The sequence below is a fragment of the Canis lupus genome, chromosome 21, assembly GCF_048164855.1.
Source record: "Canis lupus baileyi chromosome 21, mCanLup2.hap1, whole genome shotgun sequence".
Classification (NCBI taxonomy): domain Eukaryota; kingdom Metazoa; phylum Chordata; class Mammalia; order Carnivora; family Canidae; genus Canis; species Canis lupus.
The window spans coordinates 46,641,665-46,665,901 of NC_132858.1; the positions used below are offsets into that span (position 1 = coordinate 46,641,665).

Consider the following 24,237-nt stretch of genomic DNA (forward strand, 5'->3'; position numbering starts at 1 on the left):
AGCTCCTCTCTGTGATCTGCTGTTTTCAATAACTTTCAGATAATTGTGCATATTCTTTTTTGAAACTACACTAAATAAGTGGTAATTTTTTATGGATTAGTTGTAATGTGCAGTCTGAAAACATATGAAGGAATATTTTGTATTCTAATATATTAAGATCCATTAGTCTGTCTTGCATGCTGGGTTGAGATGATTTTGTAACATTGGTAGTATGGGAAATAGTGGATCACCTATTTTAGAAGATCTTCTAGGGCAGCCCTGGTGGCTCAGCGGCTTAGCACCGCCTTCAGCCCACGGTATGATCCTGGGGTCCTGGGATCGAGTCACATGTTGGGCTCCCTGCATGGAGCCTGCTTCTCCCTCTGCCTGTGTCTGCCTCTCTCTCTCTCTCTGTCTCTGTGTCTCTCATGAATGAATAAATAAAATCTTAAACAAAAAAATAGAAGATCTTCTAAATGTAACATTTCATTATATAATATTGGTTATCACTACTGATCTCACCAGAAAAGGTTTTAGGTATTTACTGTGAAGCTGTCAAAGCCATGATGTAAATATAAACTTTAGTATTCTAATTTTCTCCTGAAAGCTCAGATTTTATAACTGAAAATAAATACTGCAGTCAACTTCCTGGAAGTAAAAAGCTGACTTTGTTCCCATACGAGAAAATGTCTGGCTGATACCAAGTCTGAATGACCATAGTGTGTCACTTCTCCACATAGGTAAAAATGATGGTCCATGAAAAAACAAAACAAAACACAGCTACTTAAGCTTGCAGCTCAAATAATTGCACAGGTGCTTCTCAAGATAGCTGAATTTCTTGAGCAGCAAAAGTGCTTTATGAATATTTTTTGTTTCATCACTGACAACATAAAGAAGATATATATTCTTCTAAGCAGTGTTAGGGTTTAGGGTGTCTGGGTGGCTAGTCAGTTAAGCATCTGCCTTTGGCTCAGTTCATGATCCCAGGGTCCCGGGATCCCGGAGTTCTGGGGTGGAGTTCCACATCTGGCTCCCTGCTCAGCAGGTAGTCTGGGTCTCCTTCTGCCGATCCCCCACCCATGTGTTCTTCTCTGTCTCAAATAAATTAAAATCTTCTAAATAAATAATGTTGGGTTTTAATAACACAGTTTTTACTTCCTCAACAAGTTACAGTCGTAAGTGAAATGGCTCTTAATGTCTCTTCCCCAACTGCACCCCAGGAGATTGTATAGTAATGAAGAGTGTTGATAGTTGGGTGCTGCTGCCTTGAATCATGCTAAGGTGCTCGTCATTCTACTTACTACAGGCTTTGTACCACCAATGCAAAATCAACACGTTGAAAAAAGCAAATAATGTCTTAGTAACACCTCTCGCCCGCCAGACCCCTTAAGAGTCTGTGGACCCCATTTTTGTGAACTGCTCCTGTGTACCAATCTGATGTATGAATATTGATACAAAACATCTAAATGAACAAGTAAATCCAACACTACACTAAAATGATAGTACTTTTATTAGGGCCAGGTGGTATCCTCTTTTCAATGTAAGGATGAGTATCAGGAAAGCTCTTTATATGATTCACAACCTTAGTTACGCAGGGGGAAAACTGCAGATGATGAAAAAGCCACAAAAATAAAACCCATAGTACAAAGGAATTAAATTAATTCTTAACAGGACATATGTGTGAGTGTGTGTGTCTGTGTGATTAGTATAGTGTGCATTGTGTTGTTTTTCTCAAACCAAACGTCGTCCCCCTTCCCAGCTGTAAAACAATGAGAGTACTCCCATTAAAGTCAGAAACCAGACAAAACTACCCAATATTGTGTGGCATCATTATCCTTGTGACATTGTTTAGAAATTGTCACATGCCATACCATATCATGATAAAGAGGTATACATGTTTGAAAAAATACGGAAGAATTCTGATTATAGGTGATAAGACTGTAAACCTGGAAGGCCTCAAAGAAATGACTATTAATGTTAGGAATCAGAGGACTTCAGGTGGCTATCTTCAGCTCTGTTTATGTCCTATGTCACATGTTCCCTGTAACAAAACTTCCCTACTTCCTGCTTAGGCGCAATAGAATAAGGATAAGAATACATTCAAAAAGCAAAAAATAAAGCTGATGAAAAGCAATATATAAGATCTAATTAAAACATAAAATGGAAAGAAATACAAAAATTGGATATTTCTGTGATAGAAGTATTAAGCCTTCTGAAGATAGCAATCCTTTCTAGATCTATAAATTCAGAGCAGCAGTTGAATCTGAGCAAATTCTCTAACTTTTGGAATGTGACAGTGTTGATTCTACAATTCACCCATAGGAACATCCTGAGGAGAATAATTAGAGGAATGGGTAGGTAGAAGGCTTTGTCCTCCTGGCTTTGTAAAAAACAAAAAGCTAACATGTACTAATACCAGAGTACATAGATCAGAATAGATTCCCCAGATAGACCTCAGGTATTTGGGGATTTAGCAGGTGAGGCATCTCGAGACCTCTTCGGTAAGTAATTTTGAGATAGCTGGCTGGCCATCAGGCACAGATTTTGCTAATACTCAGTTACCATCAATTGCTGTCCTGCCTGCTTTCCTGGTTTCTAGTAACTTTCTCGGCCTCAGTAAGTCTGTTCCATCCTGTATGCTGCTACCAGCTAACTACTCAGCTATCTTCCCACAACACATAGACTAAAATTGAAACTCTTTAGCTAAGGGATAATGAAACTCCCTTTTATTAAAGGGCTATTGAACAGGCCTCATGCCAGCTCATTTGATTTCACAGCTCTGAAATAAAATGAATCTCTTTTACAAAAGAGGAAACAGATTCTTAAGCAATGCAGTTTGACCAATAGCACAGACAAGATTCAGTTTTAAAGTTTGTTTTCAGAGTCTGTCTTCATTAGGGCAAATTGCCCTTTAAAACATTGTGTGGCTCCTATCTGTGCTCTCAGCCCTAAATTCCACCTGTTTCCTTGGTCTTCCTCCCGCATGTCTGTACTTGACTACTTCCTCTGTCTATGCACTTTTCTTTGCCAGTAACATTTCTCTTAAATTCTTTCCTCCATCTCTCCATTGTTTACTCATCCTTGGAGCTATAGCCAAAATTCTGCCCCTCTTTACATAACTTGTATTTCTGCTGTTGAAAGTGTCCTTCATTTAAAAAATTTTCAGTGTACTTCATACATCTGTAATAACACATCAGTCTGCCTGGGATTATTTATATTTATATTCTTACTTGGAGAGGTATACAAAAGTGAGAAGTGATGCCTAAACTGTAATTTAGTAAGTGAGACAGACATGTAAACTAGGATCAAAGCAAAATGAAATATGAAATAGTATCAAAAGAAGCAGGTAGACAAAAAGAAAAAAAAAGGCAGGTAGACTGCAGAGCGACCATTCTGAGGGGCCATGGGGATACAGAGGACTGCAATGAATAGATTACTTATGATCTGAATCTTGAGAAATGAAAAAGATTCTCCGCCAGTTAGAATCTAAGGAGAGAGAATATGATCACAGATGGGGAAGAGTGGTTGGTCTGCGGGGAGAAACAAATTGGGAAATGAGAGTAGGAAGGCAGTGTAAGACCAGATCATAGAACCGTGGTCCTGAGGCTGGCCTTGTTTCCTGAGGGACCCACTGTATTTTTGAGGAGGTTGTAAAAATCCAGTTGTAAAGATTTGTATGCTGGCAGTATGTACAGAGCATAGGCTCTTAGTACCTTTTTAAAAGCTTGTGTTTACAAAAATCCTAAACTATATTGAAACCAAAAAAGTCCATTTCAGTGACATAGCTTTAAAAACATGAGAAGGTGTCTTACGTAAATGTGTGTTTGAGATAGCATTCTACAGCGCAGCTAAAGAATGGCTGGCAACGTTAGCCATCACTTATTTATACACTTTGGTGCATGTATTTGTATTATGTACAGAACACTTATTTTTAGTCAGTGATGCATGGACATTTCCTCTTTGCATATGAAGAGCAGCTGAGGATTTTATGTATAATGTACATTTATTTTTGAGATTTAGTATACTCAAGTATTTATGTTTTTTTTTTTTTACCAAATCAGTTTTTAAATGTTTATCAGCTAGAGTTAGCTCTGTTATGGTCCTTCTACAAATTAACGTAACGAGGACGTACTAATCAGTACAAAAATACTGTTTTTCAAGATACAGATAAGCAGAGAGTAAAACAGTTAAAATTTCTAAATACCTTGAAATCAGTGGCACTACTTAAGTTGAAGAACTTCTATATTTCAAGTGTTACTTTGAAGGTCTTCCTTTTGATCGAATTCAGCAACAGACATTACCGTATTTCCTTTCCTGGGTGTAGGAAATTTGCTTCCGCTGTTCTCACAAACTTCATTATATTCATGAGAAGTAATGACAGGTACCTATAAAACCAGAGAAAGATATGAACTAAACTCTGGTTCCTTAATTTATTGGCATAAAGTGTTTTATCTTGGTCCAAAGTATGGTCAGCATGTTTGGAGTATTACCTGTGTTTTAAGACTTGGCTCTGCAAATATGAAGGTTTTCTTTTTAGGAATTGGAATGTCTGGAGTATTAGAAGCATCCACTGAAAGTAAATTGATTTCTTAAAACAAGTAATTAATTTGGGATGACTAAAATATAAAATGTGTCAACACTCCAACTTTTCTGTATTGAAGAGGGAGTTGATGTTTTATATAGCAATTGTATGTATGATTTTTTTCTGTGTAGTTTATATTGATGTACTTCTTCTTGTGTGTTGTTTAGCCGTATATGTGGGAGTCCATGTCCTGCAGTGTGGCCTGATGTAATCAAACTACCATATTTCAACACCATGAAACCAAAGAAGCAATATCGTCGAAAGTTAAGAGAAGAATTTGTTTTGTAAGAAGGGGATGGTTAAATGTCCATATCGCATTGAATTTTTTTTTTTTTTTTTAGTTATTTCTTAAGAATTCTGAATGTCACTCTGTCCTCTATTGACCCAAGGTAGACCTATCACAATTCTTCTGTGTCCTTTAATTTTGAATTTCCCTTTGCTATATGCAAATTACCATTCACTGTCATTATGGTATCAGTGATTTGGGGTTGTGTGTTTCATTTGGAGCTTACATGACCTAACTTAAACACCATTTAAAATTTTAATGAAGTGATTTTCATGTTATTTGAGCTCAGGTTTTTATTTTGTTATAGGGAACTCTTCAGTTCTTAGTTTATGTAAGAATTGCAAATTTACAACAGGGTAATAAAATATACTATTGTTTGCCAAATTTCAAATTACTTAGAATAATAAAGATTATGTAAAAAGAACTATTTCTTCAAAGGGAAATTTGAAATTTATTGGAATAAAGTAGTGCAACTATGTTATAAAATGTTAGTAGTTTAAAGAAATGTTAAGCTTATGTGAAAGACCATATATGACTTTTGTAATCCTCTTATGCCAGTATTCCTGCAGCCGCACTAGACTTATTTGATTACATGCTCGCCTTGGATCCTAGTAAGCGCTGCACTGCAGAACAGGCTCTCCAGTGCGAGTTCCTCCGGGATGTGGAACCCTCAAAAATGCCTCCACCAGAGTAAGTGGCTTTTTATTAATTTAGATCCCATCTGGACAGTTTTAATAGCATCTATATAAAATGACCAGAAGCTATTCCATGATTAGTTAAGTCAAAAGAAATAGAATAAATTAGAAGAAATAGAATAGCAGTAAAACACACAATTTACACATCTAGAATGCAGAACCTTGCTTAATGTTCAGCTAACTATAGCATTAGCAAAGGCAGCCTTCCTCTTTCTAATTAATAGATTTCAACTCTAAGAAAATAATCCTGCTGCTAATATTATTCTAGTACTACTTCTACCATTCCTAGTGTTTATACTGCTACTTAGTTGCTATAGTTAAAAATTTGAATGCTGAGCATTTTTATATATTCCATCCTATCAGGTGGGTATTATTACTGTCACTGTACTACAGAGGAGGAAGCAGGCTCAAAGAGGTTAAGAAACTTGCCCAAGAATACAAATCTAGGAAAGGGTGGAGCCAACAAGTTAGTTCAGTAAGAAAGAGTAGTCCTGCAATACTCTGGCAGACTGTCCAATAGCAAATCCTTAACCATTGGATAAAGGAGCATTAGTAACAAAAGCCAGTATAGAATGAGTTTATTGTATGATTCAGAGAAAGTGTATAGAGTTTGGGAGTCAGAATAGCTGATTTCTTGAACCTGCATTCCCTTGTGGCTCCTATAATTTTTCTAGGAATGATTTGGGGAAAAGGGAGGGGACAAAGCAGTTCATTTGGCTCTTTTTTGAAAGGATCTAGAAACTTCATCAGGATTTCCTTAGTAATTTAAAAATTTTTGATGAGCATCATAAAAACAAGGCTTTTCCTATAATAAAATGTTTCCATGTAATAAAATTAGCAGATTGTGAATGAACAAACATGGGCTTTGGAGTTCAAATCTTGGCTCTTCCACTTATCACTTAGGTTGGGCTTATTATGTTTCTAAGACCTTTATATTCAGCTTTATTAATTTTTTATTGAACTGTGTATGAATGGCCATTATGGGATGGTTGGAAAGACAAAAAGGATCTATCATTTGACGTGTTGGAAGGATCTGAATCATTCACTGTTGAATTGTTTCATGGTGGGTTTTTTTATTTTTATTTTTATTTTTTTTATTTATTTTTTTTGCTTATCAGCAGTCTTGAAACTTTGGCTCTAGTATCCCTTCAAGAAATTCTTTTCAACTTTTGATTTGGAAAAATTTCACCTTTACAGAAAAATAGGAAGAATAGTACAATCTATATTCATATATCCTTCACCTATATTAACATTTGCTTTATCACTACATATGAGCTTTTTTCTCTGAACTGTTTGAATATTATATTGTGGAAGTGATATAATATTTAAAATTTGCTGTATATCTGTAAGAACTAAGACTTTATTTATAATTATACTATCACTATAAAGCATAAGAAATTTAACATTGCAGTATCTAGTAGATAGTCCATATTCACATTTCTCCAGTTTTCCCAGTAATTTCCTTTTAGTCTGTTTTTTTTTTTTTTGTTTGTTTGTTTTGGATGAAGAATTCATCCAAAACTCACACATTTCATTTAGTTGTCTCTTCAGTCTTTAATTACTCTTTAGGTAGGACTTTTATGACATTGACATTTTTTAAAACTTCAAGCTAGCTATTTTGATACGGCTTTAATTGCTTTCTTGTGATCAGAATTAGAATAACATTTTTTGTGTATGTCAAGAAATACTACTTAGGTAGTGAAGTGTGCTTTGTGCTTTGTCCTGTCAAGAGGAATTTAAGGTCATTTTTCTACCATTATTGGTAATACTATGTTGACCTCTTGATGTAAGTGGCCCACATGAGAGAAGTCTGGTAAAAGCTGTATTAAACACATTTTTAATTAACATCCAAACTGCGTTGAAACAGTTGCAAAAGATGAAAATTTCAGTGTATGATAAGTTTTGACACTTTAAAATGGGAGCAGTTACATCACTCATAAATGTACAAAATAATCTTAGCATTTTGATATTCACCAAGATTCACTTAGAAAATACAAAGCTTTTTTTCCTCTTGATCAAATAGTCTTTGCAAATATTACTATACTAGTATGTCTTTAAGTTTAAAAAAGGAAAGAAAATTGTTGAATTACTATGTTGTACCTCTGAACCTAATTTATGTCAACCGTACTTCAATTAAAAAGAAAAGAAAGGTGCCTGTGTGGCTCAATCAGTTAAGTGTCCAACCTTTTTTTTTTTAAGATTTTATTTATTTTCATGAGAGATACAGAGACATAGGCAGAGGGAGAAGCAGGCTTCCCAGAGGGACTCTATCCCAAGACCTCGGGATCACAACCTGAGCCAAAGGCAGATGCACAACCGCTGTGCCACCTGGGTGCCCCAAGTCTCCAGCTCTTGATCTCAGCTCAGCTTAGGGTCATGAGTTTAAGCCCAGTGTTGGGCTTCATGCTGGCTGTGGAGGCTACATACATACATACATAAATATTAAAAAATTTGGTTGGAAATGCAATCTAATGAAATAGGCAGGGTTGTGATTATTTTCCCCAACTAATTTGATTATCAGTTAATACTGTTTATTCTAGAATGAGAAAGTCCCACATTAATTATAATTTATTTTTTATTTTTATAAGTACCCTTGTAAATAATAAGCTTTTGTGAAGATGGACTTGTGTCATAGTTTTATCACTGAGTTCTTTGCACTCCTCCCATATTATGTGCAAAAATCACATAGTGATTTGTCATCAGAGATTATTAGAATGACCTTTCAGATGTCAATTTAAGATTCTTCAATTTTCTTTACAGTAAAAGATTGGAAACCACATGACTTGCAAAGATTTTTTTTATCTGGTCATTAATCATATTTCAAAATTTGAGAAAATAAACTGAAGAAGCTTTGCCATTATTTATTAAATGACTCCCTTTTATGTTTTTTGAGGTATTTAAAAATTTTTTTAGAGAGTGCACGTGCACATGAGTGGGGGTGGCGCTGAAGAGGGCAGAGGAAGAGGGAGAATTTTTTTTTTTTAATTTTTATTTATTTATGATAGTCACACAGAGAGAGAGAGAGGCAGAGACACAGGCAGAGGGAGAAGCAGGCTCCATGCACCGGGAGCCCGATGTGGGACTCGATCCCGGGTCTCCAGGATCGCGCCCTGGGCCAAAGCAGGCGCCAAACCGCTGCGCCACCCAGGGATCCCAAGAGGGAGAATTTTTAAAAGATTTTTATTTAGTTGAGAGAGAACATGCATGTGAGTGGCGGGGCGGGCAGAGGGAGAAAGAGAAATAGACTCCCTGCTGAGCAGGGAGCCTGACTTGGGGCTTGATCCCAACACCTTGGAATCATGACCTGAGCCAAAGGCAGCGTTTAATTGACTGAGCCACCCAGACACCCCTGCGAGAGAGAATCTTAAGCAGCCTCCATGCCCAGTACAGAGCCTGATTCGGGCTAGATCTACACCCCTGAGATCATGACCTGAGCCTAAATTAAGGGTCAGTTGCTTAACCAACTGAGCCACCCCAGTGCACTTAAATGACTTCTTATACTTGGTTACTTTTTCTTTTATTAGTACTTGTTTCATCCAGTATACTTGGACAGGTTTAGGAAGTCAGCATGGAATGTCATTACAACTTTGCCAATCTGTATGTTAAATTGTTTTTCTTATTACATGTTTTTGAAATACGCTTTTGTGAACACCTTGGAACTGTAGATATATCCCATTTAATTAATGGGTAATGTCTGCCATGTAACCTAATTGGAAACTGTGTCCATATTATCAAACATATCACCTAAATTCACTTAATTTTTATCAGAACACACCTGACTGCATTCCTCCATTAAATATATGTATGTTAATACATATTTTGGTGAACAGGCTCTAATCCAATAATGAATTAGGGATACATCACTAAAGCAGTCAGATTGAAATTTAATATGCAAATTGAATTCATATATAAATTTAATGTATTGATATATAAATTAAAAGTTATGTAAGCAACTTAACATCTCATTATTTTGAAATATGTATTGGGTAATTAAAATGATAAGTTTTCTATGAAGTAAGCACTATGAAGGAGAGCATTGGTATGGTATTGCTTTGGGAAATATGTGTATGTACTAAATTCTTGTGACCAGTTTTTTTTTTTTTTTTGAATAATCAAATGAGAATGCGATGTTAAAGAACTAAAACAACCACATTAAGTGTATTAGATGTGGTGTCAGATTTTTCTGATATATTTAATGAAAAGAGCATATTTTGCTAACAAGTGAATTAGATCGACAGCTAGCCTATAATTTTTTTAACAGCAAGGGAAAAGCACTGAACAGTTTATAAAATAAAATGTGATCAATTGTAATTGGAATAAATATGATTGATTTGATAAAAGTAGTTTTAAACTATCTTGTTGAATGATGATAAATGGTATCAAACATGAATATGGTGTCTACTCTGGGAGAGGCACTGTCTGGTGCTTATATATGGTAACATGTATTACTCTACCCCGTAAGGCAGATTGTATTGCTCATCATTTTTAAAGATAAGGAAACTGAGGCACAGAGGTCAAGTTACTTGCCTAGTGAGACACAGTAAGTAAGTGGCTGAGCCAGTATTTGAACCTTCAGAAAAGCACATAAAAATTGGGTCATCCTGGAAGACATTGGTGCTGTATCCAGAGTCAGCATCACTGACCTATACGTTTCAGCTATTTATTGGGTAATATTTTATCTTTCCTAGAGATGAGTGTCGAGGTAATCCATAAAGAATCTCTTAGCTTTAAACTGTGGGACGGAACAAAGGCCCTGGTTGGTTAATGGATTTGCTCCACTGTCCTCTCACGGGGCTCTCCCACAGGAGCATCAGGGTGGAAGCAGTGCAGCCACACTCATTTCCCTGCTCCAGAGTTCTGCAGTCTGGCTGAATTTAGAATATCCCAACAGGGGCTAAAGCCACACATCTCGTGACACACACACTTGCAGACACAGAAAGGAAAGTCTTTGGCGGGTTTATGATGCCTTAAAGCTTCCCAATATCAATATTTCAAATTGTACCTTTGTTTGTTACTCCAGGAGGTTTTTACACGCTGAGGCAATGCACCATAGTAAGATGGCTGAGAGGTATGCCTTTGTTTTGTTTTTGGACCTCAGGTGCATAGACTTGGTTTAATCATAATCCTTGTGTCACTCATCATTGGTCCATGCATGGCTCTCTTTTTTTTCTTTTAGTTACTTAATTAGTTATTTTAAATGATGTTAATAAGCAGCCATGAACCTACCAAATAAAAGCTAGAACCTTGAAAATAACCTACGTTAGTCATATCATACCCTTTCCCCACCCCCTGCCCTACGACCTACCCCCTTGCCTTCCTCCACCTGAGGTAACCATCATCCCTGTTTTCTTTTGTATATACTTTTGTTGCCATCTATATGTACTCATAAAAAGTTATATTTAAAAATTTTAGTTGTTTTTAATTTTATAAAAGGGTATCATTGCTGTTTGTAATCTTTTGGGAATGACTTCTTTTAATTAATATTATATTGCTAAGATTCGACCATATTGTTGCATATGCCTTTACTTTATAACATGAGATGAGAGTAATTGTGAAAGAGGAGGTGTTGATAGAACTTGTTGTGCAGGCCATTCTCAAAGGTCAGTTTTAGGAAAGAGGACATAGAGATATGTGAATTCTTTTAAAACAATTTCAGGTGTACCCCATCCCCCCTGGAAAGCATCCCTAAGAGGTAAACATATCCAGGTTGAAGACGGTAGATGTATCACCAGGTTGGGGCTGCTTAAGGGCATTGGTAGATATTCTGGGCAAGTTTATTAACCTTTCCAAGCCTCAATTTTCTCATCTTTAAAATAGATATAATAGTAACTTCCCATTGGAATTTTTATTAGACTAAGAAGAAAATATTTATAAATCAAACATTTATGTCTTTCTTTAAGCAAAAGTTACTCTGCAGTGTTGTTAGTTTTATGAAATTACTTTCAGGCAGAATTGTTTCAGAATTGTGGGTAATTTTGAGAGTTGCTAGTTATTCAGAACTCTTTGTTGATGAGTAGTAATGGGAGCCTGGATTACCTATTTATGAAACTTCTCTGTAGCATAGTTTAATTTGAGAGCACTTGATTTTGGAAGTAAATAAGAGGGTATTAAAAAAGTAAAAAGCTTTTACTAGAAAGTTTTTTACAGATGTTATCTCCTAGCTTTTACTGCTTTTTAATCCTGTTTCCATTTTCTGCAAATGGCATATTTTTTGCCTTCTTTCCCATGTCCTATTCAACATATGGTGTACTATGATAAGAACTGGCTTTAAGAGATTGCACCAAGGATGATAGTAACATACTTTTTGTGAACTTGTGTTCTTCATTGATAGTCATACTAAGTGATTATTTACTGATTACTTAGAAGTCACAGAAAAAAGGTGAAGCCCTGAAGGAGGTGGGGCCTCCAGGATGATTTTGATTGAGGAGTTCACATAGCATGTGTATCAAGTCTTTAAGACCCACTGGCAGGGGGGTGGGGGTGGCGGCTTTGGTGCTCTGTAGTTAATAGTAGCAGTTTTTGATTGTTGTTAAGAAGTAACATTGACAATCAATTTGATACTTTTTTTTCCAGCCTTCCTTTATGGCAAGATTGTCATGAGCTATGGAGTAAAAAGCGGAGAAGACAGAAGCAGATGGGCATGACTGATGACGTGTCCACTATTAAAGCCCCCAGAAAGGACTTGTCCCTTGGCTTAGATGACAGCAGAACCAGCACACCTCAGGGCGTGCTGCCATCTTCACAGCTGAAACCTCAGGGCAACTCGAACGTAGCACCTGGTCAGTAATGCTTCCCGTGCTTGGGCTGGTCTTCCCTTGTTTTGTGGCTAACGGTGATTATATTGCTCCAGTGTTAAACCATTTGTGGAAAATAAGGTTTATTCACCAAACTTCACATTTCCCTGTTAATTGCTTGTGCCAGTGTAGATGCTTCAGGCTGCTGGCAACACAATATTAAGCAATCCCACCGAAAAATTAAACTTCTAAAGAAAGCATCAAATTACATACGATTAGTGAGTGGTCGGATTTCTCTATAGCCTTTCTCTCCGTAGTACAGGAGTCAATAGAAAGATAAAGGAAAAGAGCCAAAATTCGTAATAGAAGCTCTTTTTTTAATGGCCTCAGATTGCACTTACTAAATCTCCCATTATGTTATAGAATCTCAAAGACTGGAATCTTCTATCATGCCAGCAAAGACTTGAAGTGTACAGTAAAGAAGCATATTTGGGGGAAACAAATTTCTTCCTCTGACTCAATCTGTTGTAAGAGTAAGCTTCTTCATGAGAATTAAGCCTTTTCAGTGTTGTTGGAAATGTCACTCATTCTGTCTTTTAGTTTTAAAAATCAGTTGATTTAAAACAGATCTGATCAGATTCAACTTTTGGTGGTTGAGTATAAATATAGAGTAGATTAGCTGAGAAAGCTGGAGAGAGATTACCATGACCGCTTTCCTGTGTGATCTGCAAGCTTAAACTTGACCTTGGTCAGACTGCGTTAAAGTGCTAGTACGTGTTACTTTACAGACAAAAACAGTTGTTATTTGTTGGTCAGGGTTTCATTCTCTTTTTTGCCCCCCCCCCCTTTTTTTTGACTCACTGTTAAGAAGTGAGAATTCTGGTTTTGTGAAATAGGAATGAGTCCTCTCTGCACGTCCGTCGTCATCGGCTGTTAGTAAGAAGGTGCCCTTTCTGTAGAGGAGACAGCGTGGTTACAGAGTACTTCTGAGGTCACACAGAGCCTGCCTCTGAGGCAGAAACGTGACTGGAAAATGAGGGGAACTGGCTCTCGGCGTGCAGCAGACAAGCTTGGCTCCTTCCTTATTAATGCCTGGGGGTCCCAGGGACTGGCCAAAGTGTGTTTCAGGTTAACCTGAAAGTAACTAAGAAGTAATAAAAAGTATCTTAAGATCTATAAAGAGAGAAAATAAAAAGGTAGCATTCATCATCAGTTTCTCATCTTTCTGGAGTGGTTCTTCTATTCACCTGTTACTCTTACAGAAATTGCTTATCAGCACAGTGCCCCTGACCCCACACGGTACCATATACCCTCCAGCCTTATCATGTGGGACCCGAGAAGCTTGTGCAGGAACCTGTCTAAATGATCATGTGTCTAATCTGAAAATTGAAAAAAAAAAACAAAAAACAACAGCTGAATCTGTTTTGCTGGTGATTAGTTAATACCCTCTTGTGGGCACTTCATCAGCACGCTTCTGTCGGAGTTCCTAACTTCCCAAAGTGAGTTTGCTTAAAAAATGATTATTTGAATAAAGTACGTTTTATGAAAAAGTCTGCAACATTCCAGTTTGAAATTACTGCAAAAATAACGTTAAGTCCTTAGATAAAAAGCATTATTTTAGATTGAGCAGTACGGTGAGCAGAACTCAGAGGCTGGAATCGGCATATTTACGTTCTGATCTCGGCCACTTTTTAGAGTGTGGCCACTTTATTATAGAGTGTGTGACTTTGGGCAAGTCATTTAGTGTCTCTGGAGGTCAGTTTCTTCTTTAGTTTAAAAAAAACAAAAAAAAAGAGGGGAGGGGGACTGATAATAGAGTGTGACCTCCAGGTTATGGTGAGGAGTAAAGGGTATGAAATGAAATGTTCATACCCTTTACTGACTGACTCTCTGGGCCTGCCCCGACACACACCCCGCCGCCCCCACTCCCTCTGTTCCGTCACAGGTAGTAGTTCCTGGTCTAACTAGAAGATGATGGGCTTCTAGCAGTAGTCTCGAATTTCTTTGAAGTATTTACCCCTGAAGAGAACTTCTTCAAAATGGGCCACAGTTTTTGTTCTAATTAAGGTGCAGTTACATCTTAAATGGCCATGAAATTAGACCTAGACTGAGGTGCCTTTTCACAGTGTTTCTTAAACACTGCCCCACAGATGTGCACTTGAATATGGCCATACAGGGCCATTTGGGAGGGCGGGATGCTATGAATTATGGCAATTCTAATTAATACAAATTTTGTCTTTAGTAAAAACAGGCCCTGGACAACAGTTAAACCACAGTGAATTGGCAATTCTTCTAAACCTACTACAGTCTAAAACAAGTGTTAATATGGCTGATTTTGTCCAAGTGTTGAACATTAAGGTAAACTCTGAGACTCAACAGCAGCTAAATAAAATAAACCTTCCTGCTGGAATTTTGGCAACAGGTGAAAAACAGACAGATCCGTCAACACCACAGCAGGAGTCTTCGAAACCACTGGGAGGAATTCAGCCTTCTTCTCAGAGCGTGCAGCCCAAAGTGGAGACTGATGCTGCGCAGGCGGCTGTGCAGAGCGCATTTGCAGTTCTGCTGACTCAGTTAATAAAGGCCCAGCAGTCAAAGCAGAAGGATGTGCTATTAGAAGAGAGGGAAAACGGATCAGGACACGAGGCGTCACTACAGCTCAGGCCCCCTCCAGAACCTAGCACTCCGGCGTCGGGTGAGTGCAGAGAGCGAACCGCGAACACCGCGGCCTTCACACTGCTTCCGTGGCGTTGGGGAGTGTCTGTGGTGCATGGTGTTCAGTGGCGTTGCCGGGGGAGATGTTCTGAAAGTCCTCTGGTCACTGGTTACAGGTGGTTCTCTTGGCCCGTCCACCCCTTGGGGGAGATTCTTGAACAAACCATCCAGGGTGATAGAACTCCTTCCGAAAGCCATAGGCTTAGGAAGAATCTTTTACTCCAGCTGCAGTGGCGATTGTCCAAGGCAGAAACTTTGATGTGTGCGGTAGCTTTGTTCTTCGGCCCGGAAATCGGTAGATGGGAAGAGTCCCACGCAATTCGATTTCTCAGTCCCCGTAGACTCGGGCGGTAGCCCGCAGTGTTGGCACTTACATCCCTTCCTCTCCTTCCCTCCCTCCCTTGCTTCCTTCATTTTTGTTTTTGCTTACTTGCGGGGAATGGGACTTCTCATGTTCTTTACGAGCACCCATAGGAAACTCACCCGGCTTCTTATGGTAACTTTTAACTCTCCTTTTTTCTGCTTCGTTGCACGTAGGGCAAGATGACCTCATTCAGCACCAGGATATGAGGATGTTGGAGCTCACGCCGGAACCCGACCGGCCTCGCATTCTGCCTCCGGATCAGCGACCTCCCGAACCACCTGAACCACCACCAGTCACCGAGGAAGATCTGGATTATCGGACAGAAAACCAGCACGTCCCCACCACTAGTTCTTCGTTAACTGACCCTCACGCCGGAGTGAAAGCAGCCCTGTTACAGCTGCTTGCTCAGCATCAGCCCCAGGATGACCCCAAGAGAGAGAGTGGCATTGATTACCAGGCCGGAGACACCTATGTCCCCGCGTCAGACTACAAGGACAATTTTGGATCTTCTTTCTCTTCTGCTCCCTACGTCAGCACCGATGGTCTCGGGGGTAGCTCTGCTCCGCCACTGGAACGACGCAGCTTCATTGGGAACTCCGATATCCAGCCTTTGGAGAACTACAGTACTACTTCATCTCATTCTGGCGGTCCACCTCAGCCTTCTGCCTTTTCCGAGTCATTTCCCAGTTCAGTAGCTGGATACGGAGACATTTACCTCAATACCGGTCCCATGTTGTTCAGTGGAGACAAGGACCACAGATTTGAATACAGCCACGGCCCCATTGCCGTCCTGGCAAACAGCAGTGACCCTGCCGCGGGGCCAGAGAGTACTCATCCTTTGCCAGCAAAGATGCACAACTATAACTATGGCGGGAGCTTGCAGGAGAACCCGGGCGGCCCCGGCCTCATGCATGGACAGACCTGGACTTCTCCGGCCCAAGGACCCGGGTATTCACAAGGATACAGGGGACACATTAGCACATCAACTGGCAGAGGTCGAGGCAGAGGGTTACCATACTGAGTATCTGTTTTTCCTCAGGCACATCGTTTTTATCTGGAAAGACTTTTCTAGCTGCAATTTAAGGCAGCGATCCAAGAGACTTGAATAATATTAATTCAACAACAGCTTTATTTTTATGTGGAAAAGGGTCTTGCATACAATAGTTAAAAAAAAAGAAAAAAAAAACCTTTGCTTAAATTCATGCTGTTCTAAAAACTAGATCTATTGATTGTACATCTTCACAAATTCTAGTTAACGATTTTATTTTGTATTCTTGCAGTTTTAAGTGGATGCTAATCTTAGGGACATAAGAGTCTTTTATGGCCCTCTTGCAGATCTTCTGAACTATGCACATTTGTGCTTTTTTTGTAAGTTTGGACCAACTTTTATGTAACAGCCAACCAACCCCTCCCCCCTCCAGTTTTACAACAATCAGAAAGGGCACTGATTTATTTGGTATTTTTCTTTTTACAAAGCTGCCTTTAGTCAAAGGTCACTGTCCGTCTTTGCACCTGCTTTCAGTGTTATTGTGAAAGGTGTACTTTGTGCTCACTTCAGAAAATAAAACACAACCTTTCTCTTGATGCAACAGTTTTATAAACAAAAAAATGGTCAATGTTATTTTTGTTTTATTTTGCAGATTATCATAGCCGAGCAAAATGCATTCAAATGAAATAGTGGGTTTTATATGAAAAATATGGGGTGGGGAGGGGAAGTAAGTGCCTTAACAGGTAAGCTTAAGGTCTGAAAAAGCAGTTAACCTTTACACCCATTTGTCTTCTAGAGGGAATCAGTACACTGTACGGAAGGGGCGGAGCTCACGAGTGTTCGGCTCGCCTGCCCCCTTCCTGCTAGACCCATCCCCTCTGCCCAGCCCACTCTTCCTGCCTGCCTGTCTTTGGGCTGTGTTACCTTCCACTCTCACCTGTCTCCAGAGGAGGGCGAGCGCAAAAAAGGGATTAGAACTCCAGTCAGTCCCCTGTTACTTCCAAGAAGTTCTAAAAAGCTAGGTCGTCAAAGTGCTGAAAGTAATAGCTAAACGAGAACTCGGGAGGCCCGTTCCTTCAGGCTGCTGTAAGGTCCCTGTCTGTTGCCGCGGGTGATCGAGGGCAGCGGCGTAGAAGCAAGGCTGAAATACACAGGATTTGCCTGACTCCTTTAAAAGTTCACAGGGGGAGGGGTGGCAAACATCGTATCTTAAGTCACACAATTGCCATTTTAGGAAAAAATTAGCCGTTTGGTTTGTTAACTAGAAAACATTGCCTCGAATGACTTTATTGGAGCGAAAAGAAAATGTGAGAGAAAACCTCTTATCTTCCCTCCTCTCACCTTCTGTGAGGTTTATTATGACTTCTGCCAGACTCAGAACAACTTTAGCTCGTTTTAATATTTTTTCTTTCTTTTATTAAAAGCAACAGAGAATGACGGACTAACCCATATGTAAGCTGTAATGGTGTCAAGTCTAACTAACGTTTGTGCACGCTCACGCACATGCAGAATTATAATAATTCTTGAAAGGAACCAAAGGTGAATAACCAGTGTTTCCATTATCACTAAATGGAAAAATAAACTCTGGAAATGAGAGTTGTGCCAATTAACCATTTTGTTTTTAACTGTTCTCCTGGTAACTTACTTTTTGATTGGAATTGTAAATTGGAAGAACTGTTTTAGAATGGAACTTACTCCAGTTCTAAAGTCAGTCTTTTAACCCCCATGTCCTCTATCTGACTTGTGAACCTTCATTTCAAAACAATATATGGGAAGCATTATAGTTTGGTGACAGTAAGGATATTTTAAAGTGGATATTTTACCATTTTACTGCTATAAAATGAGTTGATGTCAGTTGATCATTTTATTTTTTTGATGGAATTTTTTTTTTTTGTTGGGGATAAAGAAATGAATGGAAGAAAAATTATTTTGCTTTTATTTGAATATTGAGTACTAACAACTTATAATAAAACTACATTGCAGGAAGTGAAGAAATATTTTGAAATTTAGCAAAATAGCTACAGTATTCAAGTATCTGAAATTTTAATATGGTGAGTCTTAGCGCTTTAGACTTTCCTCTAAGTGACCGTATCTAAGTTATTCTTAATAGTCACACTCGATAATTCTGCTGACCATAGCAGCTAACCTAAAATTGAAGATATTTATGTGACATGAATAGCCTGTGTTTTAAAAATTAAATATTTTATATAAAATTGAACTGTGTTTGGATAGTTTTTCCAACATTTCAGTTATATTATGTTGGGAGAGTGGCTGGGAGGACAGGGAAACTGTTGCTTGAAACTGGAAGTTTGAACTATAGCTTCTAATATTACCCTAAGACATCATTAATTGTGAGACATACCAATTTTTATTGCACCATTTAGAAAAAATTTGCCAATTAAGCCACAACACAATGCATCAATTGTAAGATTACTCCCCAAATTCAGAGAGGTCATCCCATGAAAGAATCGATGAAATACGGTAGCAAGATCTTAATGCATCCCTTCCATACCATTTAATACTTTAATAAATTGGATTTCATAAAGAGAGCAAGGTCAGAAATCCCTAATTTTGTAGGTTATAACGGCAGTAATCCCTGAATATTCTTGAGTGTAATCTAAGGAACGTAAAATATTACTTAAGTTTTGGGGAAAGAAACAGGTAAGTCAGGTTGCAACCATGAGGATGAAAATAGACGACTGACCTACCAAAAGAAGGAATTTTCTGGTCTCCCACGTGAAGTTGCCTTTTGTATTTTCTGACCCGGCAAGTCTCTCTGCAAACTCAAATCTTGAGTCCGTTATTTGTTGGAGAGCTGTAGTCACCTATGAAATTTTTAAAGACTCACTATAAGGGGGTTACCGATGACAATGGTTTGGGGAGTGTGAATTAAGATGATGTTCTGGCTGTGATTCGGGGCTTGGTCCCGTCAGCGAGCGTATATCCAGGGCCCGCCGAGCGCCGGGTGCCATCCTCGCACCTGGGGTGCGTGAAGGCCAGAGTGGGTCACAGGCTTTTCAAAGGCCTGGAGAAGCTAGTGGTTCTTGCTGCTCAGCTGTGTCTACGTTACTCTTGAGTGAACATGAGAGACGGAAATGTGAGTGTGAAATTTTAAAGTCCAATTTGTATAGAGAACATTGCAGAACTAGGACAACTAGAAACTCCAAGGTGAAAACAAAGTTTAGGTCGCATCTGGCCAGTTTGTAATAGGCCAGTCGGCAGCAAATACCAGGATTTCTCAAGGAAGGTGGAAGGTAAAATGGGTTAAATGCTTCCCAGCTACTCTCACAGGAACTTGTGAGTCAGAGTTTAGCTGTTTGCTGGGAGCCTAATCCAATTTTACACAACCTGTCACTGGAGCCCCCCCCCTCCTTTTTTAAGTAAACCTGAAATACAAGTTCTGAGTGAAGATCTACTGATCTGGGATACTGGTTTTGGTATTTTTAACGACTGAACAGGATATTCCAATAATCTAACATCATCTGGTCTGTCTCCTCCCTTTATAGCTGAGAAAAATGAGATTTAGAGATGGGTAGCCAGGGCTGTCCCTCTAAGCCTTATCTAAATTCTGCAGGAAACACTTAACTTTTTAACAAGGAAATTGACTTAAAATGGTTACCAGTGTTACAGTAAAATAAATTTAGAATGCTGAACAACTAGTTTAATGCAAATGGCTTTAAAAGGTCAACTTTAAAAACAAAAACAATAGAGATAGTTTTTAAAAAGGAGGTTCATCTCTCTTTTTTTAAAAGACAATAGTTATTCAAATATGAATTTGACAGTAAGACTGAATCTTTCCTTTAAATTTATTTTCTATTTGTAAGAGGAAAGTCATTATCAGCCGGCCTGCAAACATTGCTTTTAAATTCTTTTAAGGTTTTATAATTTCCAGTGGTGTTATGAGGGAGCAATGCTTTCTCATTTACCAAAGCCTCTCCAGATAACTTTTTAAAGTGCTTTTAGTTTAACTGAAAATATAAACTATTAAGAGTTAATTGATAAGCTATCTAGGTATCCAGTTAGAGAGGGAGAAAACAGAATTTTGACCATAATGGAAAGAACTTGTCCTTTGAATTATGTGGACTAACAAATTCTGTGGGTTTTACTCCTTTCACCATGCCAAATGTCCTATTAAAATATTTTAGTTCTCATTGCATTCAAAATGAGGCCCTGTACGTGAGTCACCCCTTGATTCTTTTTCACACTTAGTTTGTTGTAAAGGTGTTGTACTTTATGCAAGAACTTTTAGTAAAGTCTTGTAACTGTGAAATCTAATGTGTTTAATATAAGCCATTTGTTTAAAAAAAAAAAAAAAAAGGCTGTATATGATAGTCTGTAAATAAAATGCCATCAGAATTCCAGGCCATTTTTAGCCTTGTTTTATTCTTGCTTGTCTCCAGAACAGACTTTCAGGAATAATCTTATTTGACAAAGATGACTCCGTGTTAACCATTGTGCCATGTTTTCTTTCTTTCTTTTACTTTTAAGATTTTATTTATTTGAGAGAGACCGCAAGCAAGAAAGAGCATGAGTGGGGTGGGAGAGCATGAGGGTGGAGGGAGAAGCAGCCCCCCCTCCCCCCGTGGGAGGGACCCCGTGGGGACTGGATCCCCAGGACCCCGGGACCATGACCTGAGCTCAAGGCAGGCACTGTGCCGACTGAGCCACCCAGGCGCCTGTGCCACGTTTTCTTGACAAAGCTTAAAACCCAGAACACTTATTTTTTCTCTTTTTAGCCTGGTACACATTTGAAAGTGTAGGAACACATCCAGAGAACACATCCATTAATTAAACCATTAATATTTAGCCTTTGGTGGGTGTATATAAATGCCTATCTAATCTTTTTCTTAAAACAATGGGTTTATATTGCCTGTAAGTTGGTGGGGTTTTTTTCATTTAATAATACATTGTGAACATCTTTCTAGGTCAATAATTACATTCTACCCTCTTTTTAATGGTTGTAAAGTATTCCTTTATAGAAGAACTATAAAATTTCCTTACTGCTAGACACAAAATATTTCCAACTTTTCTGTTACAAATAACAATATACTGAAAATCCACATAAATACAAATACACACGATTTCCTTCTAAACCTCTGCCCTCAGGAAAGGTTTGTAAGTTTTATATTCATTCTTACTACTTTTCAGTTAGCCATGTTAAAACTTCTAAATCTGCCATTTTGACAGTTGATAAATCATCTTAATTTGTATTTCATATTCTTAAAGGTACAGTAATGTAAACTAATCACTGCATAAATAGGAAAGCTGTCATATGGGTTTTTTTTTTAATGGCCACATTGACTTTAATTATAATTTCTTTTTTTAAACTTTTATTATAATTTCTAATGATTTTCTATTGATTGAATATGATAATTGGCATTCTTATTTCTGATTTTACAAATGTAAATTGTTAGTATTTCCCCCATGTATAATTTAAACTATAGATTGAATATTTATGTTAAGAATATTCACGAAGCCCACTTAGGATCAGATGTTAATATTTTTTCAAATGCTTTTTCAATGTCTACCCTTATATTTATGTAGATTTTCTCCTTTGAGCTATTGATAATAGACACTATCTATGTTAGTAGAATCTAATATTGAGCCACTCATTTAAAATGTTGCTTATTCTATTAACTAAGTCTGTATTTAGGATTTTGTATTATGTTTATTCATAAGAGAGAAGTCTGGTTTTGATTAACAGGTTTGATAGCTTCGCAGAATAAACTGGAAAACAATCTCATATTTTATTTAATTTAGAATAGTTTATGTATTGTAAGAATTATCTGTTTATTGAAGTTGATGCTGTTTCATTTATACTCAGATACACCTGACTCTTCTGGAAGGTAATTCTTTCACAATTTTTCTATTTCCTCATGTGTTCTTGTTCTGTTCAGGCTTCTGTTTCTTGAGTACACCTTGATAATTTTCCTTTTTCTGGAAATTTGTCCTATGGTCTACCTTATATTCAAAATGTTTTTAGCATCAGGGCGCCTGGGTATTTATTTCAGCATTTTGAGTTTGGTTCCTTTCTTTTACTTCCCTGACTTATTCCTACCCTTTGAATTGAATTGATCCCTTATCGATCCACTTATTTTTCTTTCTCCGATTCCAAGACCATGTTAATGTTAATGAATTCTCTGAATGTTTTCTTCGGCTCCATCCCATGGGTTGAGAAGTGTGTGTTTTCGTTATTGTTTTCTCAATATTTGATGGCTGAGAATTTGATTGCTTGTTTAATCTAAGGGTTATTTAGGATGGTGAGTTTCAACTTCCAGGTGGCTGGCTGGGTATATTTTACTTTTTACTTTAGTTTTTTATTAATAACTTATAGTTTCTATTACATATAGTCAGTACACACAGTCTGCTATTGAGAATTTATTAAGGATTGCTTCTTATCCTAAGCACAGTTTTTCAGTATTTCCCTGGGTGCTCTGGTACAGGGTATGTTCTTTGGTACAACTTGTCATATAGCCATTAAATCAATTATTATTAATTGAATATGGGTAAGATTCTCTAGATCTTTACTTCTATGCTTCACTTCTCTCAAGGAGAAATGTAAATTCTCATTCTGCTCTTACATATCTAATCCTTTTTGTTTTATATATTTTATGCTATATTCAGGACTTACAGATTCATAATCTTTGTTCCATTTATTCAAGTTTTAAAAACCTTTAATTCTACTAGGTCCAGTTGTAATATTATCACAATTACTCGGTCTTTTGTCAGTTTATTTTATACTCTCTTCTTACCCCTTTTTTTCAATGCCACCTTGCTGGCTTTGTTTTTAACCTTTGCTAACTTTTCTTTTTCTCTCTTTTTAAAATTTGTGTTTTCGGGCCTTCTGTTGATTTGTGATGTTCCTATTCAGCTTTAGATGTTTGAAAGATGTATGTAAACCTATTTTTGAATGAATAATCTCAGGTATAAAGAAGTTGCTATAGACCATCACCTATATAAAAAGAAATCTGCCCACTTTCTAGCCCTCTACTTCCTTCTGTTTTTTTTTGTTTTTGTTTTTGTTTTGTTTTTGTAGTAAAATTAATTATTTTAGCCTCATTTAAAAAATAATGATATTGGGATGCCTGGGTGGCTCTGTGGTTGGGTGTCTGCCTTTGGCTCAGGTTGTGATCCTGGAGTCCCGGGATCGAGTTCCACATCGGGCTCCCTGCATGGAACCTGCTTCTTCCTCTGCGTATGTCTCTGTCTCTCTGTCTTTCTCTGTCTCTCATGAATAAATAAATAAAATATTTTAAAAAGAACCATCCTGTTTAAAAAAAATGTTTCAGTTCTGTTACATAACTATTATAATCATTACCTAATATATCAGGACAGAATGTTAGACACGTCCATTTTAAGATCAGGAATGGACAAAGATGCCCATATATTAGTTACTATTTGGTATTCAACAGTTTGTGGCAGGTCTTTGTTACACAGTTAAGAAAGAGCCAGGGAGAGGAAGGAAGGAAGGAAGTGAAAAGTAAGTTTGGAAAGGAAGAGAAAGTTCTTAATGGCAGACTAGATGACTTTCAATGTAGGTGTCGACACTGAAGAGAATCTATACTAAGGTTGATAGCATTAAAATGCGATTTGAAAAAGTTGCAGGAAACATTGATACGAAGAACAAAGGGTCAAGAATAGCCAAGGTACTTTTGAAAAAAACCCAAGAATTTGGACTTGCTCTACTAGATACTAAGTTTACTGGGACCCTGGTTATGCACAAGCACAAATATTAAAGTCAAAAAGAGCAAATGTTTAACATACACATTTTCATGGGTCTGAGTGACAAAAATTAAAAATAGCGAGGAAGGGAATATGCACTTTGACATAGCAATTCCATTTGTGGGAATCTGTTATTCATAAATAATACCATTTATAAAGTAATAAGCATAAA

The 24,237-nt window shown here is 37.7% G+C and overlaps 2 protein-coding genes across 7 annotated transcripts in view; one reads left to right on the top strand and one right to left on the bottom strand.

Moving 5' to 3' along the window:
- The window catches only part of CDK13 (cyclin dependent kinase 13), a 121,145-nt gene extending 100,441 nt beyond the window's left edge, over positions 1 to 20,704 (top strand). Inside the window, exons 10-15 of one of the 4 annotated variants that reach the window (XM_072791639.1) lie at positions 4,729 to 4,845; positions 5,406 to 5,537; positions 10,563 to 10,610; positions 12,116 to 12,321; positions 14,519 to 14,971; positions 15,529 to 20,704. In XM_072791639.1, coding sequence (XP_072647740.1) covers positions 4,729 to 4,845; positions 5,406 to 5,537; positions 10,563 to 10,610; positions 12,116 to 12,321; positions 14,519 to 14,971; positions 15,529 to 16,376 — 1,804 coding nt within the window. In that variant the 3' untranslated portion in view covers positions 16,377 to 20,704. The remainder of the gene's footprint in view (positions 1 to 4,728; positions 4,846 to 5,405; positions 5,538 to 10,562; positions 10,611 to 12,115; positions 12,322 to 14,518; positions 14,972 to 15,528) is intronic. The other 3 variants (XM_072791641.1, XM_072791640.1, XM_072791642.1) reach the window with 3 other exon arrangements.
- MPLKIP (M-phase specific PLK1 interacting protein) overlaps positions 1 to 24,237 on the bottom strand; it is a 112,723-nt gene that overhangs the window by 59,057 nt on the left and 29,429 nt on the right. For 2 of the 3 annotated variants that reach the window (XR_012014280.1, XM_072791646.1), the window contains exon 2: positions 4,184 to 4,364. The exons of the other annotated variant lie outside the window; for it this stretch is intronic. Coding sequence is in view for 1 of the 2 variants with exons in the window: in XM_072791646.1 (XP_072647747.1) it covers positions 4,227 to 4,364 (138 nt within the window). In the remaining variant the exon portion in view is untranslated. The remainder of the gene's footprint in view (positions 1 to 4,183; positions 4,365 to 24,237) is intronic. 3 annotated transcript variants of the gene reach the window in all.